Genomic DNA, 20,743 nt, shown 5'->3' on the forward strand with positions numbered 1-20,743 from the left:
AGGACTACTAGCGGCAGCCATCTTAGGTGAGGAGAAGGCTGGGGGGCTAAGAAGCAAGCGCTTAGCCACGCCCACCTTCCCGCCCTCGTTGGCATAAAATGGAACCATCATACAGGCAGCGCAGCGGACGGGCGCAGCGGGGGCGCCGGCGGGGCGCCGAAGGCAAGCGACCGGCCGGGACCAGGGGCCATGACCCTTGGATCAGCGCCGTGTTATTCCAAGGAAAACCTAATTGCGCTTAATAGCGCTACCTACTCCATTAGCCAACATACACAGCAGATTCTGAGGCGGGAGAACATACTGAAGCCCGCAGCTGAACCAGCCAAAAAAAAACTCGATCAGAGAAGGAGAGCAACGGTAACGTCATTGAGCGTCAGCTTGCTGAACACTCGTTCGCTCCAAAAACACCATTTAGAGGTATTCTCCCTGTCCAGGAGGGGAACATAGATATTCTAGGAGTTACGGAGACATGGCTGGATGACTCTTCCGCGCCCGACCTAGTGGCCGCCCTCCCACCCAACGTTGGATCTATCTCTCATAACAGAAAAGATGGCAGAAAAGGGGGGGGGGGGGGGGGGGGGGAGTAGCGCTGCTATATAAAAATGCCTTTAAAGCAGAAACTATCTGTGCTGAATGCATTGAGGGAGCAGACATCCTAGGCGTCAAGTTCTGCTCTCCCACCAATTGCCTCACGATAATCATCGTATATCGCCCGCCTAAAACCCCCCCCCAACATTTCTAGAACCTTTCTTGGGTCTGGTCCACGACCTCCGTACGAGATATGAGGGTCTCGTGGTGATGGGCGACTTAAACCTCCACTGGGAGGAGCCCATTAGAGACATCACGTCCAAACAGCTCGAAGACGCAATGACCGCACTAGAATTAACCCAGATTGTGACAGGCCCAACACACATGAAGGGCCATACTTTGGACCGGATATGGACTTCTGTTCCTGCCCTGTGCCCAGTCACTTTATTGCCCTGCATTTGGTCAGACCACTACCTTTTACAGGGTAGCTTAGCTTTTCCGAAACAAGAAAGCATCTCATCCGACAAATGGCGGGTAGTGAGAAGATGGAACTCCATTAATCCGGATACTTTGCTATCAACTTTACAGCAACCTTCCCACCTAAACAGACTACCTGAAGATGACCTAGAGAAGGCCAGTCAAAAGCTATCACAAAAATTGGAATCTGCAATAGAGGTGGTAGCCCCAGCACGTAAGATAAAAATCAGGGAAAAAGGCAAAGGCGCCCCTTGGTTCAATGACGATTTGAGACTCCTAAAATGGGCCCTGCGACAGTGCGAGAGAGCCTGGCGAAAGGGGTATGATCTTAACTGCCAGACTCTATATAAGGGAAAGCTCGCCTTGTATAAACAAGCCATCAGAACTAGAAAAAGTGAGTTCTACGAGAGCAGAATTGCCACAGCACCTAACCCCCAGAAGGAAATTTTCCAAGTACTTACTGAACTGAGGAAAAAGAAGGAACAACCGCCTTCTTTCACGCAAGAAGACTGCCATAAATTTCAATCCTTCTTTACCTCAAAGATATCCGACCTTCTGATAGAAATCTAAAGCACCCCTAGATTTGACTGCCCGGTAACTCCGCTAACTCTCCCACCCACAATCATTGAGCCTTTAACCTCCCTACCCCTACTTACCAAGGACTCCCTGACAAAAGTGATGAACCAAGTTAAATCTAGTTCTCCGGCGGACCCTTGCCCCCCGCAGATATTTAAACAAGCATGGCCAGGTCTGGAGGAGGATATTTTATCGCTCCTAAATAGTTCCCTAACCTCTGGACTAGTCCCCTCTATTCTTAAAGAGGCGAGACTGATCCCCCTGCTAAAAAAGTCCGGTGCCGACACCAAGATTCTAAAGAATTACAGGCCCATATCTCAACTGCCTAATTTAGCTAGAATATTGGAACATCATGTGCTGTCCGCCCTCTCGCACCACCTCGAGAGTAACGCTCTACTCGAACCCAACCAAGCTGGGTTTAGAGCCCACAACAGCACGGAACTAGTCATGCTATCAGTGCTAGATGACCTACGTCTTAAAAACAGATAATAAAGATCCCTGTGCCCTGGTGCTACTCGACCTCTCCGCGGCATTTGATACGGTCAATCATGACCTCCTTCTGTCGCTGTTGGGGGAGTTTGGCATCAAGGGCACGGCCCACGCCTGGCTGACCTCGTTCCTCGGTGGACGGGTCCAGAAAGTACAACTGGATGACCTGGTGTCAGAGGCTGCTAAAATCACATGCGGTGTCCCGCAGGGCTCTGCCTTGTCCCCCTTGATGTTTAACACGTATCTGCAGCCCCTCATTTCATCTCTGAATCAGATGGACTGTAATATATATAATTATGCTGACGACACCCAGATCATCATTCAGATAGGCAATTCCCCTATGGCTGATCAAAAATTGAAGAATATTCTAAAATTTACCGTCAACTGGATGACGGCAAACTTTTTAAAGATCAACCCGGATAAGACGGAGGTTCTTCCTATCACAACTTCATCTAGCCCCTGGTGCGACCTCCTTTGGCCCTCAGAATTAGGTAACCCCCCCCCAATACCGGCAACAGCAGTAAAAAGCCTGGGCATAATCATCGACACAAATCTCACTATGTCAGCCCAGGTCTCGGCGGTGGTGGGCACCTGTGTAGGCCTCCTGAGACAACTGCGCAAGCTAGCTCCCATCCTAAAGGCAGACACTCTCAGAAGAGCAGTGTCAGCCTTAATTCTGGCTCGACTGGATTATGGCAATGCCATGTATTTCGGCATTCCGAAAAAACTCACCGAGAGACTTCAGATCGTCATGAATGACGCGGCCAGACTTATTTACAATAAACCAAGAAGGACACCGGCCACCCCTCTCCTCCGGGAGCTACACTGGTTGCCAGTGAATCAACGAGCCAAGTTCAAAGGCCTATGCATTACGCAGAAAGCTTTATATGGGCAAGCCCCGAAATACATCAAAAAACGCCTTGTCCCATATGCCCCCAACAGGAACTTACGCTCAGCCAATGCCGCCCTACTGATCTGCCCTAGGATCAAACGATCCACTATCGGTGGTCGGACATTTTCCCACACAATGCCCAAAGCCTGGAACCAACTGCCTGAAAATCTGCGCAAAGAAACCAGACTCCTGCCTTTCAGGAAAAAGCTAAAAACTGTGCTTTTTCTAGAGGCATGGGGTAACATCTAGTCTGTTTTCCTCCTGCCAGTACTCACTCGCCTGTTAAGCGCTTAGAGACCCCGGGGTGATAAGGCGCTCTACAAGTCTAAAATACAAATACAAAAAAAACCAATGTAAAAATGGAGTCAATGCACATGCGCGCTATCACCAAAAGGAGGAGTCACCTTACCTTGTGACTGGAAAGACTTCTTCGAAGAAAAACACCATACAAAAATCTGGACACAACACTAGACGGCAGGAGTATGCAAAGCATGTGGATCTACAGATACAGATATATACACAGATATATACACAGATACAGATATATACACAGATATATATATACACAGATATATATATACACAGATATATATATACACAGACAGATAGATATACAGACAGACAGACAGATAGATATACAGACAGACAGACAGATAGATATACAGACAGACAGACAGATAGATATACAGACAGACAGACAGACAGATAGATATACAGACAGACAGACAGACAGATAGATATACAGACAGACAGACAGACAGACAGATAGATATACAGACAGACAGACAGACAGATAGATATACAGACAGACAGACAGACAGATAGATATACAGACAGACAGACAGACAGATAGATATACAGACAGACAGACAGACAGATAGATATACAGACAGACAGACAGACAGATAGATATACAGACAGACAGACAGACAGATAGATATACAGACATACAGACAGACAGACAGACAGATAGATATACAGACAGACAGACAGATAGATATACAGACATACAGACAGACAGACAGATAGATATACAGACAGACAGACAGACAGATAGATATACAGACAGACAGACAGACAGATAGATATACAGACAGACAGATAGATATACAGACAGACAGATAGATATACAGACAGATAGATATACAGACAGACAGATAGATATACAGACAGACAGATAGATATACAGACAGACAGATAGATATACAGACAGACAGACAGACAGACAGACAGACAGATATACAGACAGACAGATATACAGACAGACAGATATACAGACAGACAGACAGACAGACAGACAGACAGACATAGATATAGATATAGATATAGATATAGATATAGATATAGATATAGATATATATCTCCGCCAAACAATTCCCACCACTTCCGTGTTCCGGCGAAGAAGGAACTCAGACCACAACAGCAGATCAGGCAAGATGTAAGTTTATTTGCGTTTCACCCGCAGCCTGCAACGACGCGTTTCGGGCTTCACGAGCCCTTGATCACATTCAGCCACAAATATCCATATCCTACCTACTGGGACTTATTGGAGGGCTAGTTGGCCCCCCAAGGACATCCTTGGGAGACATCGGCGTAGGAGATGATGTTGAGGTCATGCCAACTGGCACATTGGCGAGCGGTGCCATGTAGATGTTAAACAGAGTAGGGATGAGCCCTGGGGTACGCCGCAGATCTCTGTGGCTTCGGGGGGGGGAGCGGACGCTATGTGTTCTGCCGGAGAGGAAGGAGGTGGTCTAGTCCAGGGCCTTCTCTCGGATCACGGCGTGGTGGAGACGTGCTCGTAGTGTGTGATGGCAGACCGTGTTAAAGGCGGCTGACAGGTCCGGGAGGATAAAGTCCGCCGTTTCTCTGTTGTCCAGCAGGGACTTGATGTTATCGGTGGCGGCGATGAGGGCAGTCTCGGTGCTGTGGTTGCTGCGGAACTCGGACTGGGAAGGGTCCAGGATGTTGTTCTCCTCGAGGTAGCGGGTCAGTTGTTCGTTGAGGGTCTTCTCAATGACATTTGCCGGGAACGGGAGCAGGGAGATGGGCCGGATGTTCTTGAGGTCCTTGTGGTCTGCCTTGGATTTCTTGAGTAAGGCGTTTATCTTGCCGTGCTTCCAGCTCTCTGGGAAGGTTGCTGTCTCGAAGGAGGTGTTGATGACTTTCCGGAGATGTGTGCGATGGCTATGCTGGCTTTGTTGAAGATGTGGTGTGGGCATGGGTCCGACAGAGATCCAAAGTGGATGGTGTTCATGATCTTGATGGTGTAGTCATCGTTGATGTTGGTCCAGGAGAGCAGGAGGTTGGTGCAGATGGTGGTTGTGGGGGCGGAGGTCTCAGTGGTTATCGGGGCGGTCGTATCGCTGAAGCCGTCGTGGATGTCTGCGATCTTGTGGTGGAAGAAGGTGGCCAGCGAGTCGCACAGGTCTTGCGAGGGTGTGACGTCGTTGGTGCTGGGGTTGGAGAGTTCCTTCACGATGTTGAAGAGCTCTTTGCTGTTGTGCGCATTGTTGTCTAGGTGGTCTTTGAAGGAGGCCCTATTGGCGAATTTGATGAGGTGATGGTGTCTGCTGGTGGCGTTCTTGTGGGCTGCGTGACTGTCCAGTGTTCGTTCACTGAGCCAGATCTTCTTCAGCTTTCAACAGGTTTGCTTGGAGACCTGGAGGTCTTCAGTGAACTAGCTGGCTTTCTTGTTGGTGTGACTGTTGGAGGGTTTCTTGATCGGGGCGAGGGTGTTGGCGCAGTTGTTGATCCATTGTCTGAAGTTGCGAGTGGTGGTGGCGGGGTCGGCGGGTGGGATCTGGGCGAGGGTGGTGGTTAGCTGGTCTTCAGTGACTTTGCTCCAGCAGCGGCGAGGCATCTGTTGGGTGCGGTGGTGCGTTTCTTGAAGGTGAAGGTGAAGTGGATGCAGCGATGGTCGGTCCAGTGGAGTTCGTGATGTGGTTGAAGGAGATGTTGGGGCTTGCGGAGAAGATGGGGTCAAGTGTGTGACCGGCGGAGTGGGTGGGTGTTGTGACGAGTTGTCAGAGGTTGGGGATCAGGGTGATTGAGTTGGTGTTGTCGTTGTTCTCGAGGTGGAAGTTCAGGTCCCTGAGGAGGATGTAGTCCGTAGAGGGGAGGGCGTGTGTGCTGACTAAGTCGGCGATTGAGTCGCTGAACTGTGGTCAGGGTCCGGGGGGTGTGTAGATGAGGGTTCCTCTGAGGGCGGTGTTGGGGTCGGTGTGGATCTGGAAGTGCAGGTGTTAGGCGGTGCTGAGGGTGGCGTCGGTGTTGGTCGCGACTCAAGAGTGTTCCTGTAGACAATGGCGATTCCTCCTCCTGCTCCGTTGATGCGGCCCTGCGGGTGATCTGTAGCCTTCCGGGACGGCTATGGCTATGGCTATGTCGGGTGCTGAGGCAGGGTTCAGCCAGGTGTCTCCATCAGGAAGGCGACGTCTGGGGAGGTTGAGTCGAGTAGGTCTCAGAGTTCAACGGCGTGTTTGCGGGCAGAGCGGGTGTTGAGAAGGATGCATCTGATGTGGTTGGGTTCTTTCCTGGTCAGCAGCATGGTGGGTCTGATGCTTTTGAAGCTGCAGTTCCGGCAGGTAAAAGTTCCATGGGTGCGCTTTGGGGCGGCCAGGATGCAGGTGTGTGATCCTCTGGTGTTATGTGTGGAGGGTTCTGGCATCGTAGCGGTGTCGGGCGTCGTGGCGTTCACGGGGTCCAGGGGTCCTGGCGCTGGGCGCGGTCCAAGCACCTTCAGCACGCCAGCAGCGCGTGTGCCTGCTGAGCGGCCTCCCTATGAGGGGCGCGACCTCCCTGCGGCAGGGTCAGAGGTCGCTCCTTTCACCCTGCCCGGCCTCCATATGAGGGGAATGTGGGAAGGAGGAGCGGCCGGAAGTCGGGAGCGGGCAGCAAATGGTATTGCAGGGGGGAGGGGCGGCAGGGACGCAGAGGCAGGAAAAACGGGCGGGCCGCGGGAGAACTGGGCACAGGAAGGTAAAACAAGTTTAGGCAAGAAAACAAGTACAGGCACAGAGGAATAAAAACAAGTCTGGGCAAGAAAGCAAGTTAGGCACAGGGGAAACTTACAAGATTAGGCAAAAACAATGCAGGCAGAGCCGTGCAGCAGCGTTGGGAGTGACCTGCCTGCGAGCAGGGCCAGAGGTCGCTCATGAAATTTCCCCCCTAAAAAAGTGTCAAAGTAGGTCCTTTATGTCATGGAAAGTTTGGCAGTGATCAGTGCAAGTGCATTCTGGACCGAAAAATAGGGCGCGAAATAAGGGTGAGTTTGTAATGTTAATTCCCATAGGAACACGTTGTCGAACCTAGAGCACGAACCGCTGGATGGAATTACACCAAATTTGGCAGAAAGGTAGATGTTACACAGATTGGGCTTTTTGTTTTGTTATTTGGTGCAAATCCGTTCAGTAGTTTGAGAAATTTAAGTTGAAAATTATAGATATATCCTTGGCCGTGAATATTCTGCAACAATTTCGTGATTAACCGCGTCGTGCGTGCTGACAGGAATGCTGCGATTGGCTGGACACAACCTAAACAGAAAATTGCGGCTGCCATTTTATCTAGCAGGAACAGTTCCTGGGGCTAAAAATTTCTGCAACAGTAAACATAAGTGGTCAGGGTCAAGGTACTCTGACCCCATGTTTCAGAAATGTGTTAGTGACACAAGTTATGCGTCTAAAATAGATTTATTTTTTTTATCACCCGCAATATTCACGACAACTCCGCGATAACCAGTGCGGCCCCAGTGTACCGTTGCGGAGACGTCAAGACTATCATAGCACACCGCAAATACTGATGGAAATATAAAACAAAAATATAGTAGTGAATCATTAATACCCATTGTATTATACTGAGATCCTGATAAATCACTATCTGAACTACTATAAAAACATTTATCTAGTGTGATGGTTAGAATTAATTATATCGTTATCATTTTTGATTGTGGTGGTGGCTATTGAATTCCTGCTTTTGCTTTTCCCTTTCGCTCCATATCCGCGGAGATCGGGATTACAGACGTCATTGCAATCTCCGGCCTCACTGCAAAGACAGAAAATAGGTTTTAGAGATGGTTGTTCTTGAAATACACTAGAAAAACGTGGGTTGTAGTGTACAGCAATAATCCACTAGTGTGTAAAATATTGTAATATGTGTTTTTCACTTTATGGAAAAAGTGCAATCGTCGCGTCTTCCTGCATAACCGTGAAAAAGTTAAATAGGTCTTAAAGATGAATTTTGAAGAGACTTAATACAAAAACATAACTTTAAACATGTTTTGAAAGAAGCATGTATATAGTGTTTGTAGCTTAATGTTTACAATGGAATTTTTTATTTAATATGTTTGAATGTGCTGATGGCAGTGGAATGTCTGCATTTGTTTTGCACCAATTTTGCAACGTATTCACGACGTCGCCCCGAAGAAACCCAGTATTTCGGGTATATATAGTCACTGAAATACCAAAGGTTACAGGGACGTTCTAGTTCGGTAATAGAATTTAAAAAAACTTTAGTAATTCGCTGATAAAAACCAAAAGGTTACAGGTTTTTGTTAGGCTGACATTTCACTTTTACAAAACCAGAGAAATTCAGCCGTTCTAACTCGCGCCCCCGCAATGCGCTGCTTATGACCTCACATATTACATCACTCATGACATGGTCAGTGACATCTCAAATGACATCATTGATTACATCATCCACAAATTCACTGACATACCCACTCACACTCCCATAAAACCTTTTATACACCCAGTCCCACCCCCAACACGATACACTCTTGTCACACCACTGTTAAAGAAGCTTCAGTGGCTTCCTGCAAAACATCAGCTAAAATTCAAGGTAAACTGCATGGTGTTTAAAGGCACAAATGGGCTAGAGCCCAAATCTGTAGCAGATGAGATTGGAAAAAAAAATAGGTTCCTATACGCAATCTAAAATCTGCCCATGTGAACCAACTGGTTGTTCCGAAATACTGCAAGAGTAAATATGGAAGGTTCTCTGTGATAGTCCCTACTATGTGGAGCCCTTTACCTATGAAAATCCGCCAGACCACGGATCTTAACTCCTTTCGAAAATGACTTAAGGGCATGGTTGTTCAAACAGGCCTTTGAGATATAGCTGGGCAGTGTGGAGCCCCTCCAGACACACTATTAGTGCCAAGCGACCTTTGGTGAACATGCATTTTATCAATCCTACTTAACACAATATAATACCAAACACAAATCAGCACTTACTGAGGCTAGAGCAAGGCCAAAACTGGTTGATTGATGTTTCAGCTGAATTTCTATTTTGTGCAATAGAGCTTCAATTCTTTGTTCTTCAAATCCTCTCCTGGAAAACAAAACACACATTCATGCTATTTCGCCACTGCATGCAACATAAACACAGAGATTCCAAAGTTCCCAATTATCTCACAAATCTCTCAGTTAACCACTATGCATGTTCAATCACATGCTGAAAACAGTTAATTTGTATAAAAAGTGGAATTTGGATAATCACATTTAGAAAGTGGCAAGAACTGATCAAAAGCTGGAATTGCACTGTACAAATGAAAAAACTAACGAGAGGCTTATCATAGGTGAAGTTTTACTACACTTTTTTTTAACAAATAGTAAATTAAAATTCAAATGCAGAGGCCATGACAAACTTCCTAAAGAATCAATTACTACTTACTCAATAACTTCATCAATTGTTCTTGAAATAATCTGCTTCACAGTTTCAATGTCATCCTCTGTTATGCCTTGCAGGCCTACAGTAAAGTAAGCTTCTCTTGTATTGCCATTATACCTGTGAAAGCAAATAAAAAAAATTACAAATGTATACTAAAAATGAAGAGAATAATTTTGTACGGTTTGAAAATGTACAGATTAAGGATAAGAAATGTTGTGCCATGTTTCACTATAGTTAAAATGTAGCTAAAAAAGGAGGCATTAAGGGGTCATTAAGAGCATTAAATAATAAAAAAAGGTTAACAGTTTGTAAGGTCTAGAAAACTTTGTGCTTCATAACTTTCTCAATTAAAGTTACTTGTTTAACTCAAAGTATGTCACTTGTACGCTGTATAATAATTTATATGTAAATCAAGAAGATTCAAGAGCAAAATAATACATTCCAAGTGGAAAAGACTATGCAAATATTAATTATGAATTTACATTTACTGTGTTTATGACAAGCTGAATGCTTGGTTATGCCATTACAATACCCTCCCTAGATCGGCAACTTCTTATTTTCCCTCCTACTGGAGTCACAATTCATAGCTGGTGGCAAAAACATCTACTGATATCAAAGTAGCTGCTGTGCGAATTTCATTCAAAGAAAGGATCCTCGTGAGGTGACAGGATTTAGGCCTTTCTGAAAAAGGTTTGTTGGCTTTCCGCTGTCATGTTGTAAAGCATTCAATTATCCAAATAACTATGCACTATTTCTAGATAGATAGGCCAGGATGACAAAGTTCCATAGTTCAATTGTATGGCTAGATTTTTTTTTTATTGTATTTCCTTTGCCTTATTAGGGCATGTCTCTTTTCAAATTTAGAGAGTGGGGTGACCACTCCCCTGGAGAGGATGCATCAGGGAAAAAGGGTGAAGAGAAAGTGTTTGGGTTCACCAAAATATCAAGGTTAGCAGTTGTGATCACATCCCTTAGACCCTCGTGACATTGAAGGCTTGATAACTTAGTCAACCTTAGCCACTCAACAATAGCCTGTTTGTTGCTATGAGGCGGAGGAAAAGGAGATAAACCAAAATTACATAACGGATACATGTCTCCCTGAAGACAACAGGACAATTATCCAAATCCGAAGAAAAACTGAATGTTTTAATTCATAGAAAGTTTTATATAGCACTTGCATTACCCTAGTGAAACATTTCCCACACTGTGTGGATAGCGAAAGTTTAAGCAATAAAGATGCTCTTAAATTTTGTATTCATCTTGTGACAAATACTGCACTTTAAAGACAGAGGTCAAATATCAGGCTATGTCTTCCGACACAAAAGTGTCTTATTTTATTTAAGCATGGTGACTGGTGTTGACAAACTCCTCTCACAGTGCAGTCAGAGAAATAAAAGTAAAGTGAATTATTCGACAATCTTGCTGGGGCACAGGAAATGAGAAAGGAAAGGCTGTAGGGTGTCTTTTTTGATACACAACAAAATATAAATGCCTTTAACAGAACTGCACACATTTAGCAGTTACGAAACCAAAAAAAAAAACATTGGCCATGGCAATTGGTCTCAGCATACTAATGAGTTTAGTGATGTTGTTTCTATTATAAATATATTAATATACTGTGTTTAGTATCAGATGAATACGTTAGCAGGTTAGCAATGACTTCAGAAGTAACAGAATAGTCATGCAGCAGTTTTAGTAGTAAAGCAGTTACAGCAGGAGCAATAGAGTAGTCATAGCAGTTAACATTTGTGCACTGCTAGTAGCTTCCCCCACTATACTGTATACAGCAACTATGGATGAGACAGCTCATGCGCTGCCTAGGCTGTGACCTAAAAATAGATGCTGTGGTGGGGAGACACCAGCAGAGGCCACAGACACTTGATTACAGGGAGACTCGCATAGGAATAAGAACACAGGCAAAAGGCCCTGCTCGCACTGTTAAGAAATGTAATCGTGAAGACGGTCGCCTTATCAGAGTCGACAACCCCACACCAGCAGCGGAGTGAACCTGGTCGCTGGGAGTGCTTCCTCACCTACCCAGCACAGAGCACACCAGCAGCCCTCAGATTCAATCATGCCGGGCTGTCCTGAGTTGCGGGCTGCAGCAAGGCAGCATGGACTGCGTTAGTTAGTAAGGGGAATAATGAGGGAAAAGCAAATAAAAAGCATGACAAAAGGGATGTGCCATGAGGTAACGAAAGATAAATAAAGGGAGTGAAAGGACATTGAGATCTTAGTGCCGCGTGATTTGAGAATCATCGGCGGTCTCACAGATTTCAGCAGAGAGCAGAAATTATACAGCCACAATAGACCAGTAACTGTAGAAGTGCTTAACAAGAAAGAAATGAAAATAAGGTGAGCAATTTTCAGAAAACAAGTAAACAAACCACACTAGGAAGAGGGAATAAAAAGACAGGTTCTGGGAAGAGAGTAACTGATTTTGTTAAAATAAGAAACATGTAAGCTCTAAATTAGTGCTAGCTCAGGGCCTTTAAAATAAATAAGCACTGTAGGACAGTTCTAGTTCAAGGGACAAGGATTGTGTCTGTCGCTCAGGAATCGAAAAATCAGCAAACAAGGATAGCTTTATTGCAAGAATCAGGAACTTTGGAAACAAAGGGGTCAACCAAACAGGAACACCAAAGTAGCAAAGAATTCTCAGAATGTAAGTCTTTGCTCGGAAAAACATTTGGCTACCACAAAAACGGGCACGCTGATCTGGAAGGTAATGTAACAGAACTGTAAGCTATACATCAGTAAATGAATGTAGCTAAGGATCCGGAAACGTATTTGGACACTGTAGAGTCCCACAGATAGGCCCAGTTGTGATGGGCACGACAGCGTGGTGAGTTAATCATGACACAATATGCCTGACAAGGTATAGTGAAAATTCGAATTTATTGTTCTTTATTCGTTAAATAAATCCCTTACTTATTCGACATGAAATTTGGCAATTGTACCTTCGCAACCTGGAACTTGTGTGTACTGCAAACCTTTTTGGGAGGACATTGCAAGTGTTTTAGTTGCGGAAATGGACATGCTAAATGTGCGAGAATGACACTAAAATAGGAAGACCAAGCACACTAACTAGCTCAGCTACAGCCCCCTTCGTCAGTCCTAACCGTGACCCCAGATATTTAAAAAAAAAAATGAAAATAGGCCTCGGAAGTCCAAAGGTTCCACTTATACTCATTCTATGAATTAAAATGTGGATTTTTTACATCGTAACTGCTTCTTGTGGAATGAAGGTATAATTGGCTGTCCAAAAAAAAGTGGCTTTGGCAATGAGGGGTAAACATAATGAGAAGTTTCTCAGAAAATGACTTACGGCCATGATGTATGTATACTTTAAGCATGGGTAAAATTACCCTAATTCAAACAAGAAAATAGAAGTAAATTTTACATGTGCCAGTAGGAGATTGGTAGTCTTAATCTGCACAAACGTTAACTGTAAATAGGTTTTCTTTGTAGAATTCCCAAGAACAAGCAATGGTGAACTACACTGATTAAAGATTTCTTAAGGGCTTGACTAAGATGGCTGATGGGTGCCTGGAACATACGAAAGTCAGAGTGTCGCCATCTTGAAAGGGATCAAAGGGTTATCACAGGAACAGAAGAGAGGGATGCAATCCCAGGGTTAATTAAAATATCCTATTTAAGGCAACACTGGTGGCAAATACCGATGAGACTGGCCTGGAAATGTATAATTAAGGCTTACAAAAGACACCTATAATATTATCAGGATGTGGTATAAATAAATTATGCTCTGTTCCACCTCCCTCTCTCCTCTCCCAGCTTTCTCTCCTCTACTGCATTTGCTCTCCTTTTCTCCCTACATTTGCTCTCCTTTTCTCCCTACAATAATTCATTCTCATCGTACCCTCGCTTTCCCTTCACGTTATGATACTGGGCCAAATTCAATTTAAAAATTGTTGGTAAAGTGAATATTTTATATTTTCAGATTTCTTTTTCTAGATTTAAATTTAATTGTCAATGGTAGAAAGGTTTTGTGCGAAAGCCACAATAAAATTATAATCCTATCCTCTTTGAAGAATGGTGTATCAAATGTTTACTGAGCTTGCCAGTGGTGGTGATAAATACAGTGCTTTGTCTCCGTTAATAACTCTTGAAGAAAGGTTGCTCCCAAGCACTTATTTTACAGATGTGGCTGGTATTTGTATATCAAAGCCAGTAAAAAAGAAATGGGAGAATCAACAAAATACAAATGGGGCTGACTATGGGTACAGGAAGTAGTGCTAAAGGAGTACCATTTTATACTCTTTCTTGCCTGTGTGAATCAGTCCTAAAACATCCAACTCCCTATTAGTAAAAGTATGACAAGGGCTCAGTCGTTTCTATTTGTACTAATTGGATATTACTATTTCCTGAATATTCCTATTTTTAGTCTCCTTTTGGATGCCTTGGGTCGAGTTCAAAATGGCATGTACTTAGGGAGTAGTACATAGGTATTAGCGCCAAGGCACCTCGACATTCGTTGTGCTTTACAAATGTTTACTTACTTACTACTTTGCATACCCCCAAATATCTTTCTGGAAAAGATCAGTATGTTGATCCCATTTGAAATCTAAACCTATAACAGCAAAACAGCTAAAGCTACTAGCACCAAGATGCACGTTGGGCTATAGTTAAGCTTTACAAATGTATAATAATTATAAATGAAGAAAACATCACTTCAAAGGTATTTTAAAGTAGTCTAAAATATTATTACATGATTTAGCTAAACAAAGGGGCACTTGCCATGGTAAAATTTGATAGCGAGCAAACACTTTTTCAAGTACCACATCCAAGCCCAAGCACAATATCAAACTAGCTTTTGTAAATGCGGGACCTCGACCAAGAAGTTCAATGACACACCGCAGTGCCTGGTTTAACGTCTCCTAATTATTTTTTGTGCTACGGCCAGAAATGCATTCCACTGGTAAACGCCGAATGTAATCAGCCTCTTAAAATACCTAAATTAAAATATGCTGAAAGAATAGTTTCACATATTTCTGACATATGTAGCTTGCAAAGTATTGAATAGAAAAGTGTGCAGCAAATAAACAAGGAATGTGCAAGTACGAACGACAGGTATGGTCCTCTTTTTATTGTACCCATCTCAGCATGAAATACCTGGTGTGAACGGTAAAATTGCTAGTCACTGCCCTGACAAAGGCTCTTACCTTACCCAGAGTCTGATTATATCAGCAGTGTTGCTGCTTATATGAACATATCTCGCCAGCCTGGCAGTGGGTCGTCTGAAATCATGGAAGACAGGATGTGTACGGCTGGCAGGAGGTGCACTGGAGGGTGTAGGAGCTAGGGCATTGTCTGACAGGTGCTGAGGGGGCCGAAAGGGGGGGGGGGGGGGTCGGGCAGAGCGGGGCCCTGTTCAGATCCGGAGCTGCAGCAATGGCAGAGTTCAGAGAAAGTGCCCATCGCTCTGGCGAGGTACGAGGACGTGCAGCAGTGCGCCGAAAGCACAGCTACACTTCTACTGTTCTTTGTGCCCGGTGCCAGTCGGGGCGCCTTGTTCTCCGATGCAACAAGTGCTGGACCTTGGAGCCGATGGTAAGTTTGTGCAATTCACGTCCACTTAGGGGGAGATAGCATTTGAGGTGCGGCAGCGAACAGGGGTAAATGTACTACTACATCCTGTACCGGAGAGTGGCTACATGCAAATCCCAGCAATTTCAGAAGAGAAAAGGTGCCAACCGAAGTTACTTTATGATATATTACTTTAATAAGAGCTTGTTATGCTAGAAATACCATGTGCACAATGTCAGAAGTATAGCAAGGAAGACCCTGAACAGCGTTATTGAAATTTAGCGTTGTAAACATAATCCGTAAGCGTGCATCTATCATCATTCACCTTTCATTCTGTCTGCCCGGTAGTCTGTCACTCCGCCTGTTATAATAGATACATTCTCCCTATCGTTCAAATTTCGACCCAAGTCCCTTCCATCTCGCTAGTTATGTATGAGGCTTTTATTTCAAACTCTTACCGTTGAAGTTTGTCAAATTGCCGAAGTTAATGACGCGGTCATCGAAAGCAGAGAAAGTGGAATTCGGTTAGTACAGGAGATCAGTAGAATCCCGCTACCCCAATTGCTCCAACGCCAAACGGGGAAATCGGAGCCTCGCAGGCTTCCAGAAACAAGCATTTACAATGCAATGGCCTCGGCATTATTAAAGGTAGAGCTATTGGCATTGCTCATGGCTTTTTTTTTAAAAAAATCATAAATAAATGGCATTGTCATTTACATTGCCAATAGCTTAATCGTTAAATAAATGGTATTGTCATTTCCAATGCCAATAGCTTAATCGCTCGCAAATGCATGACCGATTGCATTTACACCCACACAGAGCCACCCACACAGAGCCCCACACACACACACACACACACAGAGAGCGCCCCCCCACACACACCCAGAGCCCCCCCACACACACAGAGCCCCCACACACACACACCCAGACCCCCACACACACCCAGAGCCCCACACACACCCAGAGCCCCACACACACCCAGAGCCCCACACACACCCAGAGCCCCACACTCTCCCAGAGCCCCACACACTCCCAGAGCCACATACACACACAGGAGATAAAGCACACCGAGGGGGCAGGGGAGCAAGCACACCGAGGGGGCAGGGGAGCAAGCACACCGAGGGGGCAGGGGAGCAAGCACAGCGAGGGGGCAGGGGAGCAAGCACAGCGAGGGGGCAGGGGAGCAAGCACAGCGAGGGGGCAGGGGAGCAAGCACAGCGAGGGGGCAGGGGAGCAAGCACAGCGAGGGGGCAGGGGAGCAAGCACAGCGAGGGGGCAGGGGAGCAAGCACAGCGAGGGGGCAGGGGAGCAAGCACAGCCAGGGGAGCAAGCACAGCCAGGGGAGCAAGCACAGCCAGGGGAGCAAGCACAGCCAGGGGAGCAAGCACAGCCAGGGGAGCAAGCACAGCCAGGGGAGCAAGCACAGCCAGGGGAGCAAGCACAGCCAGGGGAGCAAGCACAGCCAGGGGAGCAAGCACAGCCAGGGGAGCAAGCACAGCCAGGGGAGCAAGCACAGCCAGGGGAGCAAGCACAGCCAGGGGAGCAAGCACAGCCAGGGGAGCATGCACAGCCAGGGGAGCATGCACAGCCAGGGGAGCAAGCACAGCCAGGGGAGCAAGCACAGCCAGGGGAGCAAGCACAGCCAGGGGAGCAAGCACAGCCAGGGGAGCAAGCACAGCGAAAAAAAGGCGCACCTTGGTAGAGGGCTTAAACACAAAGGGAAAAGTAGTATCTAACAAAAATGAGCAGTGGAAGGATAAAGTAAATGTATCAATGCTCCAGGATCTGGACAAACACATGAAGAGGAAGAAAGCCTATGGAAGTTGACCAATACGAAGCAAGTACATGAGACTGAAAATTAAGTCAACCGATGGTAAGCAACAGCAGCCTCTACATCCAATGTATAGAACTCGTAAGTAGCATAACAGAGCATGCAAGATGGGGTGGGAGGCGGACTACAGGGCAGCAAACAGTGTTCCAGTAATGGGGCTAATAGCTTCGGAAGGATTGAAATTACAACATAGGCGCCAGTGGGCAGGACTAAGAAGACAAACACCAATTATGAGGCAGTATTTATGCTGAAAGCAAATAAAAAAAGATGGGCGGCAAGTGGGTGGCCTGTCGCTAGGGATACATTTGACCTCAATTGACCCATAAGCAGAACTAACCGACACTACAGGCAGAATATTTTCTGCACGAATAAATGATATGCCACTGTGAATTATAGTGTGTCACCTTTGATTGACAGCTGCTCTTAGCTAGCACTTCATGTATTCTTTTTTTAAATTCATAGTTGGAAAGAGGCGCAATAAACATTTTAACTTGAGACAAAATAATTAATATAAAAAATGTTCAACTGCCAATTAAACTATGACCAATGGCTTTGCACCGAGATAACTGAGGCTTCAGCAGCAATGGTCCACCTAATGATGGGCCCAGATTTCAAGATTTTGCTTTAACTTGCAGTTACTAACTCAAGATTACTCTCTACAGAGGCTCCTGTACTTATTGTGTCATTGCTGTTAAATATGAAATATATTTCAAGGGTCTATGCACCACACCTGATTTCCAATAATGTCCATCAAAGAGTCTCCCATCTTCTACAGAATTCTGTATTTATTGGTGAGAAGGAATACCATAATTTTAAAGCAGTGCACGCCCTTCTCTATTTTGTCTGCATCAGTGAAAGTCTGACTTGGAACTCCTCCTCTGTATATATTGTAAAATAAACATGTGATGTCAGCTGCTTTGCTCTGAATTTGTTATTAACCCGCCAATTGTTAGGTGAGACCCTTCACGATAAGGTAAGCGAATACCTAGTGTAGAGAACCTACAACAGCGTGAATCAACAAATGAGTAAAAACGTAATGCCAGTTGCTGATATTCTTGAATCTTCATATAAATATTTTACATATGAAGTAAAAACGACATGAAGTCTTGTTAGATTAACCTGCTGGCACTTATGACGATCCTAGGAAGATTTTTGAAAGTAAGAATAACCAAAAATCAATTAACAGCAGTAAAAGTGAGAGAAAATACTGCAGAATGAGGTGCTAACCGATGTAGCCTGGCAATCAAGCTATTAGAATTACAATCACAGTGGAATCCAAAAATTCACAAAATAAGAAGTTGTCTTTACCTGTGTGATTGATTGCACAGCCATCTGTTTATTGCAGAAACAACTCTGAGAACTACATAAATACCGGGAAAACTTTCAGAATAGCAAAAGTAATCTATAGCATTGATCGGTGTGACTAAATTTGCGTGAACGGCCGAAATGCTGCTCTGTAGTAATGTCATACCTGCTACAGAATGTCCTCAGGAGATTTACGTTAGAAGTCTCGCTGAACCGCTTTTGTGTCATAATTGTACGCGAGGTCAAATTGCAAAATACCCTGATGATTTAGGATAAGGTTTTAATGGTAGATTAGTTGTCATTTTGTAGTAGGTTTGTAATACAAAAAAAAACAATGTTTGTGTTCTGGTCTGAATGGTCATTACCTAACTAAAAATGGATAATACATGCAAGTTGTAATAAGGTGTATATTGGGTGGCATTGGTCAATGCACACTGAAAACTGTTGTCTCGACTTAAGGTATCCAACAGTCAGTTTATCAAGGAGTCAAACATAGGAATACAAAAAAAATCCTCTGCCTTACTAGTTAATACAATACTTCACCCTGAATTATGTGTGTATGAACCCTATACCAATTTTGGTGTAGTAGATCTTATTAACGCAATGGCACTAAACGGCTATGCTCGTGGGGGTATCTATTAGCATATGATTTTTATTATAAGCACATTTGGGTTAGCTCAAGGGAACTAATACTGCAACTACCAGAATGCATTGGTTTCACAAATAAGAACTCAAGACTGGAAATTAGATCCCCTGGCTGTTGCATCTTAGTGGAACAATTAAACAGGAAAAAAAGCAGCTTTCCAGCACTCCAATAAATAATTGATGCTCATTAGTGGCATGCGACCACTGTTTACATCCTTTCGTTTGTGTTGAATGCACTTTCTTCTTTGAAAGCACTTCAGTGATCTGTCAAAAGCTTCTAAGTGGTTTGCAGCGCCCACCTCTTCTCTCAAGGGAGCCTAGCCCAGTACCGGCAGTGTGCAATGACGCTGTCAAAACAGGTCTGTGCTCTCAAAGGGGACAAAGCCACTCCCTTCTAGTAGGTCCCATCAGATGACCATTTTCTAAATTACATCTTTACGTGCCTGAGATTTACAGTTAGGTTGCATTATCTCACAATATTCCATAATTTAGCTCTGGGGTGAAAGAGGCAACGCCTATCCCAAACTGTGCCGCAGCAATCATAATGGTAGGAAGGGTAAGCCAGGAAACGCATAGGATATTTTCTAACGGTGCAAAAAATATACTAAAATTGTGCACCCCGCGACTCACCTTTCCTTCAGTTTCTGAAAATGAAAAAGCGTTGGGCAACATAAAATTAAAGAAAAGTGAGAGGGTCGAACCAAGACCGTATATGCAATTATGTAAAAATCCTAGGAGCACGATACGTAAAAAACAGCAAGGAAGACCCACTAAAAGCCACGTAGAGCGGAAAGGCACTGCTTACGTTTCACTGAGTAAAATCCACGATACACTTTTCATGTGCAGTCCCAAATCGAAGTTTGCAAGTGGTTTCCGGGTTGCATTGCACACTCCGAGAATCCTACTCCCCAAAACTTTCAGCAGAGGCAGAAGATACCTGTCACAGCCTGTAAACACCAACAACACCAGTGGCAAGAAAAAAAGTAAAATGCGCACTCAGAATCCCCCTCAGAGGCTGTCCATTCAAAATCCACACAAAATGCACCTCGCAGATCACCAATACAAAAGCGTCTTCCTCCCAGTCTATTAGCGACTGTAAACCACTTGGTATAGAAACAGGCTTCTCCCAGATTACCTGCTCTACACTCGGGACACAGATAAATACACAAGTGCCCAGTCGGCCTGCCCTCACCGCTTCCTTCTTGGCGCTCCTGCGGTTGGGACAGAGTGGAGATAGAAGTCTGGCCCATCTCCGCCACATGCCTGTGCGCCTCTGCGGGGGTCAGAGGGCGGGAGGGGAAGAGCCTGCAGCTGGCAGCGGACACATGACCCTCGGTACTGGAGGGAGGGTGGCAGCGGCGGACCCTCAGCGCGCACAGGAAGCCTGGCTCTGGTCGCAATTGTTAGTACAAGAGCTGGCGCCGCCCCGGAGTCTGGGAGATAGGGCGGGGGAGCCTTCCCTTTTCACTTGCATTAGATCGCGTCAAGCTTTTCAAAACTCTGCCTCTTGAAGGCCCTTTGCAAATGGGAGTCTCATTCACGAATTTCACATGAAAAATCTGCAATCTAGGAGGTAGAGAGTGCCCCGTATGTGCGCCGCACTTCTGTATACAGAGTCTAAAGTTGTAGTTTAATACACAACGCAGTTCGTTGTTTCGCAGACAGTTCCTTAAATCTGGAACCATTTGTTGAGACAGGAGTAGAAATGTTTACAAATCTGTTCCTCCACCACTGTTTGTGTGATTTTCACACTTCACTGAGCGCTGTTCTACTTCTACCCACAC

At 45.0% G+C, this 20,743-nt stretch overlaps 1 protein-coding gene across 1 annotated transcript in view; it reads right to left on the reverse strand.

Moving 5' to 3' along the window:
• Positions 1 to 20,743, reverse strand: part of PITRM1 (pitrilysin metallopeptidase 1) — a 354,406-nt gene that overhangs the window by 233,472 nt on the left and 100,191 nt on the right. The window contains exons 11-12 of the mRNA XM_086941520.1: positions 9,635 to 9,748; positions 9,196 to 9,292 (exon numbers count right to left, since the gene is read on the reverse strand). Of these exons, the coding sequence (XP_086797646.1) occupies positions 9,196 to 9,292; positions 9,635 to 9,748 (211 nt within the window). The remainder of the gene's footprint in view (positions 1 to 9,195; positions 9,293 to 9,634; positions 9,749 to 20,743) is intronic.

The sequence above is a fragment of the Lissotriton vulgaris genome, chromosome 10 (assembly GCF_964263255.1).
Source record: "Lissotriton vulgaris chromosome 10, aLisVul1.2, whole genome shotgun sequence".
NCBI lineage: Eukaryota > Metazoa > Chordata > Amphibia > Caudata > Salamandridae > Lissotriton > Lissotriton vulgaris.